We start from the raw sequence: 14,224 nt of genomic DNA, 5'->3' as shown, positions 1-14,224 counted from the left end.
CTCAACCAGGCTAGCCAGGCACCCAAGCGGGACCCCCACCCTGATCTGGGACACCCTTCAGGGCAAACCAGCCAGCCCCCACCCATGCACCAGGCCTCTATCCTATGTAAAAAAAGGGTGATATGCAAACTGACCCTAACAACAAAACTACTGGGAATCACTGGTCACTATGACACACACTGACCACCAGGGGGCAGACGCTCAATGCAGGAGCATCTGCAGGGGGAGCTCTGCTCAGCCACAAGCCAGGCTGACGGCTGCCAGTACAGCAGTGGTGGTGGGAGCCTCTCCTGCCTCCTCAGCAGCACTAAGGATGTCCGACTGCAGCTTAGGCCTGCGCCCCGCTGGCAAGTGGAATTCCTCCGAGGGCTCCCGGGCTGCCAGAGGGATGTCTGATTGCCAGCTTAGGCCCATTCCCCGGGGGTCGGGCCTAAGCCAGCAGGTGGTCATCCCCCGAGGGGTCCCAGACTGTGAGAGGGCACAGGCCGGGCTGAGGGACCCCCTCCCCCCCCGAGTGCACAAATTTTTGTACACCGGGCCTCGAGTATAACTATAAAAGATATTCTGTGCCATTATATGTGAAATGTTATTCAGACTTATTCCTCAGCCCAGATTTGCCCTAGTAGAGAGAAAGTGAGCAGGGAAGTTACGTACTAGTATGTTTGAAGTAAAATCCAAAGGTTGTGTGGCCATTATAATGGCTTTCAGCAAGAGTTCTTTTGGTCTAGACTTAGAAGCATCCTAATTTGATTCTAGATGCATGACTGAAGTGAATAATGCACAGTTTATTCTTGAAAACTTTGGGTTCCGGCATTTTTCAAAGCATTGAATATTTTCTCATGATCACTTTTAATGTGGACCCTTGTCTGTGTTTAAAACATACACACACATTCTCTGAAAAACAGAAAATATAATCAACCAAGAAATCTGTGAACCGAAAGCATCTCCAGGTAAGTACACATATCGAGCAAAGTTTTACTTTTTAATGTTTTGAGATATTTTTTATCTTGAATTTGGGTACAAAATGTGAAGTAACACCTTGAAATGTTAGTGTCCTGACATTGCATCATTCTAAATAGGATCTGGAAATGACTAAGGTGAACCATCAGTGGGAAGTTGTCCTCTAAGAATTTGGCAATAAAATATGTGATTTTCAAAATTCCTGTCCCTTTGGGAAGTGCCTGTCTCAAGTCTCAGAAATTCTGTTTCGTCTTTGCATTTATATTTTTATTCAACAAATGCTTGTAATGTGTTATAGTGCAACAGAAAGTATATAAAAAGTTAAGATGTCATATGCTTTTTGTTGACCATAAACAGCTAGATGTTTAGAATAAGAAATAGACAATTTAGGGAAATGTCAAATACAGATTTGTACCAACACATAGAAAGTTTTTTTTGCATATATATATCTTATATCTATAAAGTTACTTGGGTTGCTTGGATCAGTTATGAAAATTAGAGTATAGGACATGTATTTAGGTTATACAAATGTGAATATTCATGGGTGTGATATGCAATTTGCTTATATTAGAAAGTATTTTTAATCTTGAGAGATGTATATTAAAGTATTTAGAGCTGAAATAGCCTGATATGTATTACCACCAAATGATTCAGCAAACAAACAAACAAAAAGAAGTGAGGGCATGTATTCAAAAGTTAACTTCTGGTAAATCTAGGTAAGGATTGTATGAGTACTCATCTACTATTCATTCAACCTTCTGTAGGTCTGAATATTTGCTCAATAAAAACAAAACAAATGAGTTACAATTTCATACTCATTAGTTTGAAAAAAAATAGCCTGATGAAATGAACTGTTGGTGCAGAAGTGAGAATGATGTGGAGCAGCAGAAACTTGTATTGCTGGTGGACTCTAACTTTGGAAAGTATTTCGTCACTAGCTAGTTGAGCAGAAGACGTTAATTATATCCTCTGCCTAGGCAATCCCATTTCTTGTTGTTTGTCTCAAGAAAGCCCTGCTATGGCCATCAGGAGACATTAACAAAACTGTTTTAGGCAACTTGTTTTAAAAAGCAAAAATTTGGAAACACTCAACTGTAAAAAAAAAGGCAACAAATAAATTATGCTATGTAAATAGAAAATAAAATACCATGTAACAATGAAAGTAAACTATGGCTATTAGCATCAACCTGGGTTATTCTCAGAAATAAATTATTGATTTAAAATAGCACAAGGTGTGAAGGTCAAAAGTATACAACCCTTAGTATTTACTTGGAATAAAGTTTGTCCTGAAATGTTTTATTTAAAGCTGTCCATACCTCACAGCTGTCAATCATTTAGTTGAGACTTATCAAAGTCCTATGTCTGTCCCAAAAGCCAAGATGACAGCCTATGACCAGAGGATGCACAGGGGATCCTCAGCTAGAGGTACCTTCTCAATGGTTTTCCTGCAGCACAAGAATAAAGGCACTACCCTCCTTGGGCCTATGTTTATATAAATGTGAGTGCATTGGTTCGGTGGTAAATGAGAAACTGAATGTTAGTGAGAATTAAAGAATTAAAAGTGACACAGGCAGTTATGACTTTTTTGTTGACCAGAGAGATGCTCTTTAAATCTTAAAAAAAAAAAAAATTAATCTTTTGTATTTGTTTGCAGAGTAAAAGTGAGCAAATAACCATGCGGCATCTAACGTCAGGAAACTGGGAAGTGATAAAGATCTTGGCATACGATGAAACTACTCAAAAAATGTGAGCATGTTTTGGTTCTGTAGTCAGGTTAGAAGTCAGAGTTGTCAACTGCAGTATTTTCTGCCAGATTTATGTTTTGCCAACTGTGGTGCTAGTCCAAACAACTTGGCCATGTAGCAACCTTTTCTTTAAAGACTCTCTCTATCCATCACCTGAAGAGACACTTATATAGACACTTACACACACACACACACACACACACACACACACACACACACACACACATACACACATACACACACTCATACGCAGAGAGATTGAGAGAGATCATAAAAAGTGTGATAATATTTTAAGAAAAAGTATATATTTCCCAAATGGATCAAAGTCCTGTATCAAAGTTCTGTGGTTAATAACAAAAAAGCTCTTCTATATTCTGGACAGTGTAAAAATGTTGATTTGTGCCTGATGCTTGTGCTGTTTTCTTTCCTGGGCAGTTACTTTCTGAGCACGGAGTCTTCCCCCAGAGGGAGGCAGCTGTACAGGTAAGCAGTGTAGGATCTCTCTCTATACAGGTTGATTTCTCCGTGTCCATTATACAGCTTAATGAGGGGATGAAAAATTCTGGAGGTTTTTTTGGACGTGGCTTGGGGAGAGCCAACTCTGCATGGCCTTCACACTCTTGGTCCAGTCCCTCAGCCCTGACCTTTATGATCCTCAAGGTTAGAACCGTTAGAACCGGAGTGCAGACAATATTGCTGCTCCTTTATTTTTTTTCTCACCTGCTTCTACAGTCTCAAAATAGTTTTTTTTCTGAGGCTAGGTTCTCTTAACCACCATCATCACAGGCATTCACATATTTCACCACTGGTCTTTCTTCTACTAAGCCTCATTTTGCATTTTCAGTGTGTTAATATTATACACATGCAGCTTATTTCTGAACAAAAGAAAGCATTGTGAGCACTTATAGACTGGATCCAGTGCAAGTTTCTCTCCCCCCCCCCCCCCCCCACATAGTGTGCACAATCCATTAAGGTTATTTAAGCCAGTACTGCTTGTTGTTTACCAACATAAAGCAATGGATGGGGCATATTTCCATCTGCCAATTTTCCCAAGTCGAAAGCTCTATTCATAAAAGGGGCTTAAGGTCATACCCATGTAGTATCGAAATGCCTCTTCACTCAGAAAGCTTTCAGCAGGACCTCACAAGAATGACTGCTATTTTTGTCTGGCAAGCAAATTATTAATTCTAGACTTTATATATACTTTCTAATTTCCATTTCACAGTTTTAAAGTGTCAAAACTGCCATGGCATTTTCTCAGTGGAAATTCATCATGTTTGAAGAAGTGTCGCCACTGACTCTTACCAAGTAGCCTAGACTTTCCTTTGAGGGTAAAAATACAGGTTTATAGTGCTCTAACTCCCTCTATTTCACCCATATGCTCTCATTTATGCACATATTGCTTTTATCTGAAGCAAGCCTTGCCTTTCTATCACCCCTTCCAATATGTCATTTTCATATCCTTTGTCTTTTCTCTTAGAGTCTAGAAGCCATAGTCTCAATCCTAATGACTTTCAAAGGAAGAACAGTTAACTGTTTATTTAAAGACACTGATTCTAACTTTGGTTCAGATGTCTTCAATAAAGTACTGGTCACTTTTCTTTTCTTTTTTCTTTTTTTTTTTTTTTGATTACCTGAAGCTTATCTTCCTTGAAACTTGTACTATGATTGGTATTGGCAGTCATGAACAATCCTTTAAGATGTGGAAATACTTGACAAGTATTTTATTTTCCCATTTTATAAAAGTCCTAAAGGAAAAATTAGTTTCAGAAGATTAGACTTGGCCAGGTTGAGCCAATGGAATTCCCTCCATTCCTCTTCCCATTATTAGCCTAAAATGTGATTTGAATCACAATGACTTTTTAGATTTGTGTGCTTGACTTATCTCTGTAGTGACTGAGGCAGAAGAGTCAATCTCTCTGTGACTGGTGCTAGCATAGCACGCTGTGCTATAAAGAAAATGTAGTACCAATAAATTTCCCCTTAAACAGCTCATCAAATGCCAGTTGGCTTGACTGTAAGATAATGTTAGTGTTTAATCCAGAAAACTCAATCAATGTCTTGTCCAGGCCATAAAAATACTCATTGGCTGACAATTTATGGGATTAGACACCTCTGCAGAACCAGCACTGCTACCAGATTCAGTGTTACCATTTGATCTTACAATTTGCATTTCTTATTTCAATAATTTCAGAGTCTAAATTATGAGAAAATACCAACATAAACCTCTCGGGAACTTGGATCTGAAAAGTTATATGGAGTTGAGAGTAAAGGTTTTAAATTCTAGTTATGTCACTAAATACCTGAGTGAGAATAGTACACATTTTTAATCTCTCTGTAGTGATGGTTGCACAACATTGTGAATGTAATTAATGACATTGAAATATACACTTAAAAATGGTTAAAATGCAAATGTCATGATATGTATGTGTGTGTGTGTGTGTATGTATATATATATACATACACACATATATATATCATAAGGTGAAACTGGCTACTGTGTTTAAGTGCCTAGTGTATATTAATCACCTTTACTAGTAAAGGAATGTTTGGATTATGATGAGCTCAGGATGCTTCAGCTATGAAACGTGACTCTGTGAACTGTACTTGATTGCTTCTGTGCTTCTGATGCCACATCAACACCCTGTCCCTGCCCCAGCCCCATGCCTGCAGTATATTGCACATCAAAAGCAGCATGACCATGATTCATTTCCAACTGCATAGCCCAAATCATGTTTTGTTTCAAAATAAAATTGAATTTTTTGTCAAATCAAATTTTATTAAATGTATTATCAACAGTGTTTTACCTATTAGCATGGATCAGTGATGGAGAACCTTTTGAGCTCGGCGTGCCAGCATTTTGAAAAACCCTAACTTAACTCTGGTGCCGTGTCACATATAGAAATTTTTTGATATTTGCAACCATAGTAAAACAAAGACTTATATTTTTGATAATTATTTTATATATTTAAATGCCATTTAACAAAGAAAAATCAACCAAAAAAAATGAGTCTCATAGGTTTGCCATCACTGGCATAGATAATTTATGATTCATCTCTATTTAAAAAATAAATTATTCTAGATATGAAATTTAACCTTGAAGATATAGCTCAACCCCTCTGACCTTAAGCACCACTATTTGTAATATAAAAAAGATGATTGATTTTTCTTTTTACTTATCCCCTGATGTTGCAAAATATGTATGACTTTTAAATATATAGATATAGATATAGATATCGATATAGATATAGATATAGATATAGATATGAAAATAACTTTCTTTACCAAAAATTTCATGGCACATACTTAGTGGGAAAAAATTTCACGCTAATATTAAATTCCAATTATTAGAGTGTCAAATTGAATAAATAATGAGCTTGATTTTTTGTGTATGATATGTGAAAACATTTATTAGTTCTTTCAGTTAACGTTTATTGATGACTTTATGTTAGTCTTTATGGGCAATTACTTTTAAGACTTTACAAAGAAATACCTATAGAGAAATGCAGTTAAGAATAAGTCTTATTGAGTTCTGTGGAAATCAGTTTCTTTATTTATAAGCATACATACATACATACAGGTGTACATAGTTTTAATTTTGTTATAGAGAAGAAAAATGTCCACGTGTTAACATTAGGAATGGAAATTGACTTTCCATTTGTATGGCAAGTCATAATTTATAAGGAACCTCAATGTAAGTAATGCTGGAGCTCCTCTGTTAATGTTGACGTTAAAATATAGAGGCCACACAATCAAGTACCTGGAATGGTAGCATTTCTAACGTGTGTTTTTCCCCCCAGTGCATCTACCGAAGGATTATTGAATCGTCAATGCATTTCATGTAATTTTATGAAAGAACAATGCACATATTTTGATGCCAGTTTTAGTCCCATGAATCAACATTTCTTATTACTCTGTAAAGGTAACAGATTATTTCTGATACAGTTTATTTTATTGATTTTATATGGCCAGCATCTATTACTATCATTAATAACTATTATTCTCTAGTTATATGACTTTTTCTTAATATATGTTTTTAAGTTATAAATTATGGATTTACTGTGACACAAATTATATTCATAAACTTCATTTAGAAATAGGATTGGAGAGTAAATACACACAATCAGAAAGGACTATTTAAACATGAACAATTAAAAAAAGTCATGCCACAATAATAAAGTAATTTAGCTATATTTAGAAAAACAATAGTCATTAAAATAATGGCTAAGTTGTTAAAATATTTAAGATATACAGAAATTTAATTCTCTGGGTCTGGTCCCTTTCAATTCTGACAAATTACACTCACCCCAATTATTTATTCTACCTGTAGTTAGTATAGTTTTTGATAGGGTCATGATATCGCTAGGTTATATTGATAGAAATCATTGTCCCTTTAAGAGGACACTGTATTTCCCAGAGTTGAAATGGGAGACATGTCCTCCTATACTATAGTATTATCAATTGAGTGCTACTGGTTCAGCTGGTACCTAGGCTGTCCTGTTTTAAGACAACATGAGGAATGAACCAACACTTACTCATTTAAATTAATTTTACTCTTGATGTCTGAAATGAAGTAATCAAAAAAGAAAAGTACTTGTTTGATGTCACCAGGGAAAAACCATTAGACCTCTAGATAGAGTTTCCTAATTCATCTCTATCGAATCATAGAAGTTTCTTATGGTTACACCTGAATTAACTAGTATATTTGAAATAATTAGTGATTCCAGTTAACATATTTTAAAAATTAGTATATAATCAGCTCTAATTTTTATTTATCTTGGGGATGAAATAATTCTAATAGGCCTTTCTTTCTTGGCTGACTGGGTAAATAGAATTTAATCTTGCTTGAGCAGATGATGGAGAGGTCAAGGGTCATGAACCAGCTTTCTGAATATCTGTGACTAATCTATAAAAGACTAGAGAAAGAGAGAGCAAGGCGCATAATATTGGCTTAAAACCATAGAAATATGGATGCATGGGGCATTTTGGATAAGGGGGAATCTTAAAATTAACCTATACAAATAGTTTATTTCACCCTATGTTCTTATTTTCTGAATAAAATATCCATAGAAAGTAATGAAATCTAGTGGACTTGTTTCTGTTTCACTATGTAGCCTTGTCAGTAATTATTACTTAAATTTCTTTAAAATGTTTATACATATATTTTTTAAACCCAGGTCCAGGGGTCCCAATGGTCAGCCTACATAGCACGGACAACCCAGCAAGTAAGTACATGAACACAGCAATACAAAATAGTCATGGTTGGTGCTGGTCTTAGGTATTATATTATTCATTCTGAGTGCCATACTCTTTAGAACCTTCTTCAGAAGAGTTCCAAGCATGGGGAAAGCTGTGTAGGCACCATCAACTAGACCTGTGTATGTAAAGGAAACAGTAAGGCAAGTGGATTGAGCCATGTTGCAACTGGAGTTGGATCTTATATGCCTGAAATAGGGTGTCTACTGTGTCTATATTAAATGAGAGGGGTTGATGAGGCTCCTTTAAGTATAGTATTTCATTCTACTATCCCCTTTGTACTCTGGGTTCATTTTTCTTGGCCTCATATAAATTATTCCTCTAGAGCAACACATTTTTTGTACTGGTACTTCTGGGAAAATTAATAAAAACATATTATTTTATATTTTTATTCTATTTGTTCCATATATTCATGGATTTCTAGTTTTATATATATTCATTTATTGTTTAATATATTTATTCAACTGTTCATCATTTATTGAGTGAGCACGTAATTTAGCAAGCCATATGACAGAGGCTGGATGTACATTGCTGGTAAGACAAGGGCAATATGTTTAAGAACTTAAAGTAGAGTGCTCAAGTAAATCCATGGTTGAGCTAATCTTAAAAATGAATAGCCAGATTGCTGTCTGCCACCCATTCTTCTTACTTTTTTCCATATTTATTTACCTTCTCCCAGTTTAACATTTTTATTTAATCAATAATCTTATGCTCTAATAATTTACTGTAGGATACTATAATCTAACAAATTAGGCTGATATTTATTATTTTATTTAACCCTCAGAACACCTCTTGTAATAGTTAATGTTATTACTCTATTTTACAGAAGAGGAAATTGAGTCAGAGAGGTTAAATAACTTGGCTAGAGTCATACTAGTAGGTGCCAGAGCCAGGAATCAAATGTGATAGTCTGACTCCAGCACAGGGTTTGTAATCACTACTACATGATGACACCTTGTTCGATTGTGTTTTGTCTCTCACCTCACATACTTATATATTAAGTAGGAGTTTTACTGAAATGCCTAGACTTAAAGAAGATGAAGGCATAAAAAATGCAATGTTGAATTATAAATGTCAATTTTAGAGAACAGAGGAAGACCTTTTGTACTAGTCATGAAAAATAAAAAGGGGCTGTGAACATGGTCTGGTGATTAAATTTCCCTTCAAAAGACAATTATTAAGATGAAATGTACATTCAACTGTAACAAAATAAATCTTCTGGTTAGTCTTTGTTACACTACTGTGGCATTAATAACTCATTTTGGGTCCACATGAAGTAGAACATGGCATAAAAAGAAAATTGAAATTTTAAAAAAAATGAAATTTTTTAATAAACATAGAAAACCTTTAAACCCATAGTTACCAAAGAAATGCAAAGTAAAATGCTGCTGTGTAATTTTTTCTAACAAATTAATAACATCAAAAATTTGCATTGCTAATGAGGATATAATGAAGAATCTCTTAACTTCCTGGTAAAAATATAAATTATAGCAAATATTTTTAATAAATCATAAAAATTATAAGCCTTAAGTCTTTTATATCTATTTATTCAGTTTTTTTTCTTTTTAATAGTTAATAACTCTAGAGAAAATTATAACAGGGCTATTGATGATAGTGGAAAAGTATATATAAATAGCAAAAGAGAAGAATTTATAAATAAACCTTAATGGAATATGCGTTAGTGTGCTGAATATCTTCCATTTTTCCTTCCAGACCACTCTTAACTCTGCTTTGCTCTCCCCTGGTCTCTATCCCAGAAATAGTGTGTATGAATGACTTAGGTTCTATTGTAACTTGGATGCCAATTGAATTCAGCTAAAGTGAAGTGAATCATGTAGGTGGCTGAAGAAAGGAGAAAGTGATTTTAAAAAATTATTAAATTGTTTCATGTTGACATATTGCAGGTGTCCCACCTTTTTCCCCTCTTTGCTCACTCCACCCACCCCCACCTCCCCACCCCTTGGCCTTCACCACATTATTGTCCTTTTCCATGAGGTATGCATAGATGTTCTTTAGCTAATCCCTTCGCCTTCTTCATCCAGTCAACCTCACCCACCTCCCCTTGGGCGCTGGTCAGTCTGTCCCGTGAATCCATGCTTCCATTTTGTTTGTCAGTTTATTTTGTTTGTTAGATTCCACATATTAGTGAGATCATATGGTAGGAGAAAATGATTCTGGCGTAGCTATTCCTCCAGCCTTATCCCTGTGGAGTCGTCCAGGTTGCTACAACTCCTGGCTAGAGGTCACTGTGGAACTTTCATGCAAACATCTTCAAATAACTGCTCTCTCCCCTTGATCTGCAGACCTAGCTACTGTCGTACCAGCCCTGGGTCATTGTACTAGTTCTTGTGATCCTCAGCCCATTGTCCACATATTTGTAAATAGTCTTTTATTAACATTTTATAAAATTATTCTAATAGAGTTGCCATTAGTTTCCCACTAGGATAAAAAGCATGTTGGGAGGGGAGTTGGGGGGCTGGGTGAAAAAGATGAAGGGAGGAAGAAGAAAATTGATAGTTACAAAGGAGTCCCAGAATGTAGAGCATAGGGAATATTCCCTGTGCTGTAATAACTATGCATGGTGTCATGGGGGTACCAGAATTATTGAGGAAACACTTTTGTAAGTTATATAAATGTCTAACTGCTATGCGCAATGCAGGCATGTGTCCTGACTGAAATCAAACCCTGACCCTTAAGTCTATAGGCCAACACTCTATCCACTGAGCCAAACCTGCCAGGACTCTTTAAGAATGTTTAAGTTACATTTCTAAGTGATTAAGGAGTCCAAATGTTTATGCCACTTGAACAAAACTATTTGAAAATGAATAGAAGATCTCAGGAAGAAAATATTTGAAAATATTTGCAAATGCTAAATAAAATTCTTGCATTTACCTGGCAGCCTTCCAGGTGATATTTATTTATTTATTTATTTATTTATTTATTTACTCTTTCTTCTTGAGTGTTCTCTTAATGCTTTACAATGAATGAATATATATATGTTAGAGGCCCAGTGCACAAAAATTCATGCACTCGGGATGGCGTCCCTTAGCCCAGCCTGCGCCCTCTCACAGTTCATTAGCTCTCGGGGGATGTCCAACTGATGGCTTAGTCTGGCTTCCTCTGTGGGAGGCAACTGGCTCCGCCCCCCCCATCGCCCCTCCACCGCCCCCGGTTGTCGCTCCCACCTGATTGCCATCCCCTCCCTCTGCCCGCTGGCAACCGCCTTGGCTGGCCTGGCATCGCCTGCTCACTGCCCCTGCCCTCCACCAAGCAGTCATTCTGCCGTTCAGTCAATTTGCATATTAGGCTTTTATTATATAGGATTATGATGAAAAGAAGCCCTTCATTAAAATGCTCAGTGACTTGAGACAAGGTATAAATGTGTAAATTTTTATGTTAATATTTCAAAAGTCCTTTTGCTTCACATTACTATTGTCCTCTTTCCTTTTTAAATAGATTATCTTCCTTCTTTACTTTGCATGTATGATTCTTTTCTTTTACATGCATTTTTGTCTCTCCTTTGTTTTTCCTTTCTTCCTATTCCATCTCTTTCTTCTCATTGCACTTCATGCTTCTACTTTTCCATATGTCCTTTCTTTCTCCTTCGCAATTTTCTGTTCTCATTGTCTTCTCTTTTCTCCTCAATCCTGCACTTAAAGTTGTCTTAACACTTCTTTCTCTTCACAATGTTTTACAAAAAATGTGTATTAAGCATATTTTCTGAATTTGTCATAAAAATGCTCTCTGCTCTTAATATTTTGAAAATGGCTTTAAAAGTTTCTCTATATTTTTCCTAAATATAATTTATTTTCCTGTGATCACGAATGAATTTTATTTTATGAATAAATAATGTCCTTTGATTTAGAGTGAAAATGTCTCAACTGCTCCTGTACTCATGCAATTAGTTGACATGTAATTAGGTTTATTTTTTCTATTGATATTTGATAGTAAAGAAAAACCATGAGAAATTATCAGTATGCTATAGGAGAGTAAGAATGTAGATAGAAATTGAAGTTGAGAAAGGTTGAAGCTTTTAGTAATTGGGAAGGTGAAAACACACAGGAGAGGAAGAAGAGCCAGGGAGAAGGGACCTTAGCTACATGCTTAGGGCTGCAGGGTTCTCCTGAGTCTGCTGCTGAGAATGCCTGAAAGCATGCAGAGGAAGACGCTCTCTGAACCTGGGCGTTCAGAGCTCACACGGTGCTGGAATATGTCCTACTTCCAACCAGGCAGGATACTGTAACCTTAGAGATCCCAGAAGAAGCTGGCTTTAGCAGTAGAACCAAACCATCCACATAGCAAAGGTCACTTAAACCTACACTGAATAAGATTATTTGGAATAATACACCTGACCGGCAAAGAGCCTAAAACATCTGCCAGAAAGAACAAAGCCCAATGATTTTTCAAAGAACAGAGCAAAATACATAACTCAATGTTAACATCAGAAAGGTCAGAATCTAATCAAACATTCCTGGCTATGTGAGGAAGCCAGAATATATGACTCACAACTAGGAAAACTGGCCAGTGAATAGAAATGGATTCAGAAATGTCAGAGATAATGGAACCAGGGAAAATTCAATCAATCTGCTATTATACATATGTTTAAAAATATCAAGAAAGAGTTAACATAGTGAGAAAAATAGTAATATGGGAAAATTGTACTGGAACACATGGTGTTCCTCTAGGCAGGATAGTTCCTGGGCTCTTGTCAGGTGGAGTCGAAGAATGAAACCACGGACAAAATGTGGTATAGCAAAGGTGGAAATTTATTGAGAAACAACCACAGACTCCCACGTGGAGAGGGGAGAGTCCCACTGAGTCCCTGTTTTCCATAGTTCATAAAGGCTACAGTTCTTTTTGCTCTTGATATCCCTCTGATTGGTCACTATCCCCCTTAGATTGGTTACTATCGCAACTCTAGATCACAAACCTCATCTGAAGGACTTGAGGTTCCCTCCTTCTTCTCCCGTATTGTTCTCCTATTCCCTCTGGGCTTTCTTCCTCTCTCTCTGAGTGAGGGGCTTCCTTTCCTTTATTCTGTAAATGTACACCTTCTGCTGCTCTCAGCTCCCTTATCTTATGGAAATGTACCCTCTGCTGCTCTGTAGCCCTGTGCTTTTTCCATGGACCCCTTAATTCCTAAAATTTCCTAAACCTGCTTATTTCACTCCTAAAAACTCCTTTCAATAGAATATATGATTTAAAGGAACATTCTAAAGTTAAAATATCTGGAAAACACTTCACTGCAAAGTACTAAAATCAAATTAAACCCTGCAAGAGAAAAGATCAGTGAATTTGAGACATTATCAGAGGCCACTTTCAGTCACAGAGGAAAAAAAATAACAAATGAAAGAAATGAACAGAGCCTAAGTTAATTTCTATTTTAAATTGGAGTCAGAAAGGGGAAGCATGAAAAAATACCTGATGAAACTGTGGCCAAATCCAAATTTAATGAAAAGTATAAAATGCTCAACAACCTTAAGCAGGATAAATCCCAATAGAAAAACAGCGATGAAGCGGGGAAAAAAACAGACAAAAAGAAAAACTTAAATCATCAAAAATACAAACACATTATATCCACACATTACATCCATAATAACAAAGCCAAGAATGACTCTGGAGTTTTCTTTAGAAGAAAGTAAACCTAAAGAGAGTAGAGCAAAATGTTTAAAATGCAGATGAAAAAAAAAAACAACAAAAAAAAACGATAAAAAACCTCAAACTAGAATAATAAAAGCGAAGCCAAAATAAAGAATCAAGAAGCTGAGAATGCATTTCTAAATAATTGATAAAGAGCATGGATAGGGCTTATAGGCAATAATGTGCGGGTTCCCTAAGGGCATTATACTAAGGGGAATAAACTATTCACAGAGGACAAAACAGCATGATTAAAGTAGAACTGAGAAAAATAATTTAAAAATATTTTGAGCCAAATGAAAATAAAAACACAACTAATCCAAATTTGGGGCTACCTAACATTGTGATTGGAAAGAAATGCGTGCCTCTAAGTTGTTAGTTTATAAGAAAGAAAAACTTTAAAATCAATCATCTGAGCCTCCACCTTAAGAAATTAGAAAAAAAAGAGCAAATTAACACAAAGTAAGTTGTGGGAAGGAAATCCTATATAATAAAGATGTAATATGCAAATGGTCATTATGTAACTACCAACCGCATAACGCAGTTCTCAACCTCCTGTGGGTCGCAACCCCTTTAGGGGTCGAATGATCCTTTCACAGGGGTTGCCTAAGACCATCGGAAAACAC

General features: G+C 36.2%; 1 protein-coding gene across 1 annotated transcript in view; it reads left to right on the top strand.

The window, feature by feature from the left end:
* DPP10 (dipeptidyl-peptidase 10 (non-functional)) overlaps positions 1-14,224 on the top strand; it is a 321,640-nt gene that overhangs the window by 267,095 nt on the left and 40,321 nt on the right. Inside the window, exons 11-14 of the mRNA XM_005869090.2 lie at positions 2,615-2,706; positions 3,141-3,188; positions 6,506-6,627; positions 7,883-7,930. Coding sequence (XP_005869152.1) covers positions 2,615-2,706; positions 3,141-3,188; positions 6,506-6,627; positions 7,883-7,930 — 310 coding nt within the window. The remainder of the gene's footprint in view (positions 1-2,614; positions 2,707-3,140; positions 3,189-6,505; positions 6,628-7,882; positions 7,931-14,224) is intronic.

This window comes from Myotis brandtii, unplaced genomic scaffold (assembly GCF_000412655.1).
Source record: "Myotis brandtii unplaced genomic scaffold, ASM41265v1 scaffold288, whole genome shotgun sequence".
Taxonomy (NCBI): domain Eukaryota; kingdom Metazoa; phylum Chordata; class Mammalia; order Chiroptera; family Vespertilionidae; genus Myotis; species Myotis brandtii.
This window is presented reverse-complemented; position numbering and strand designations above follow the sequence as displayed.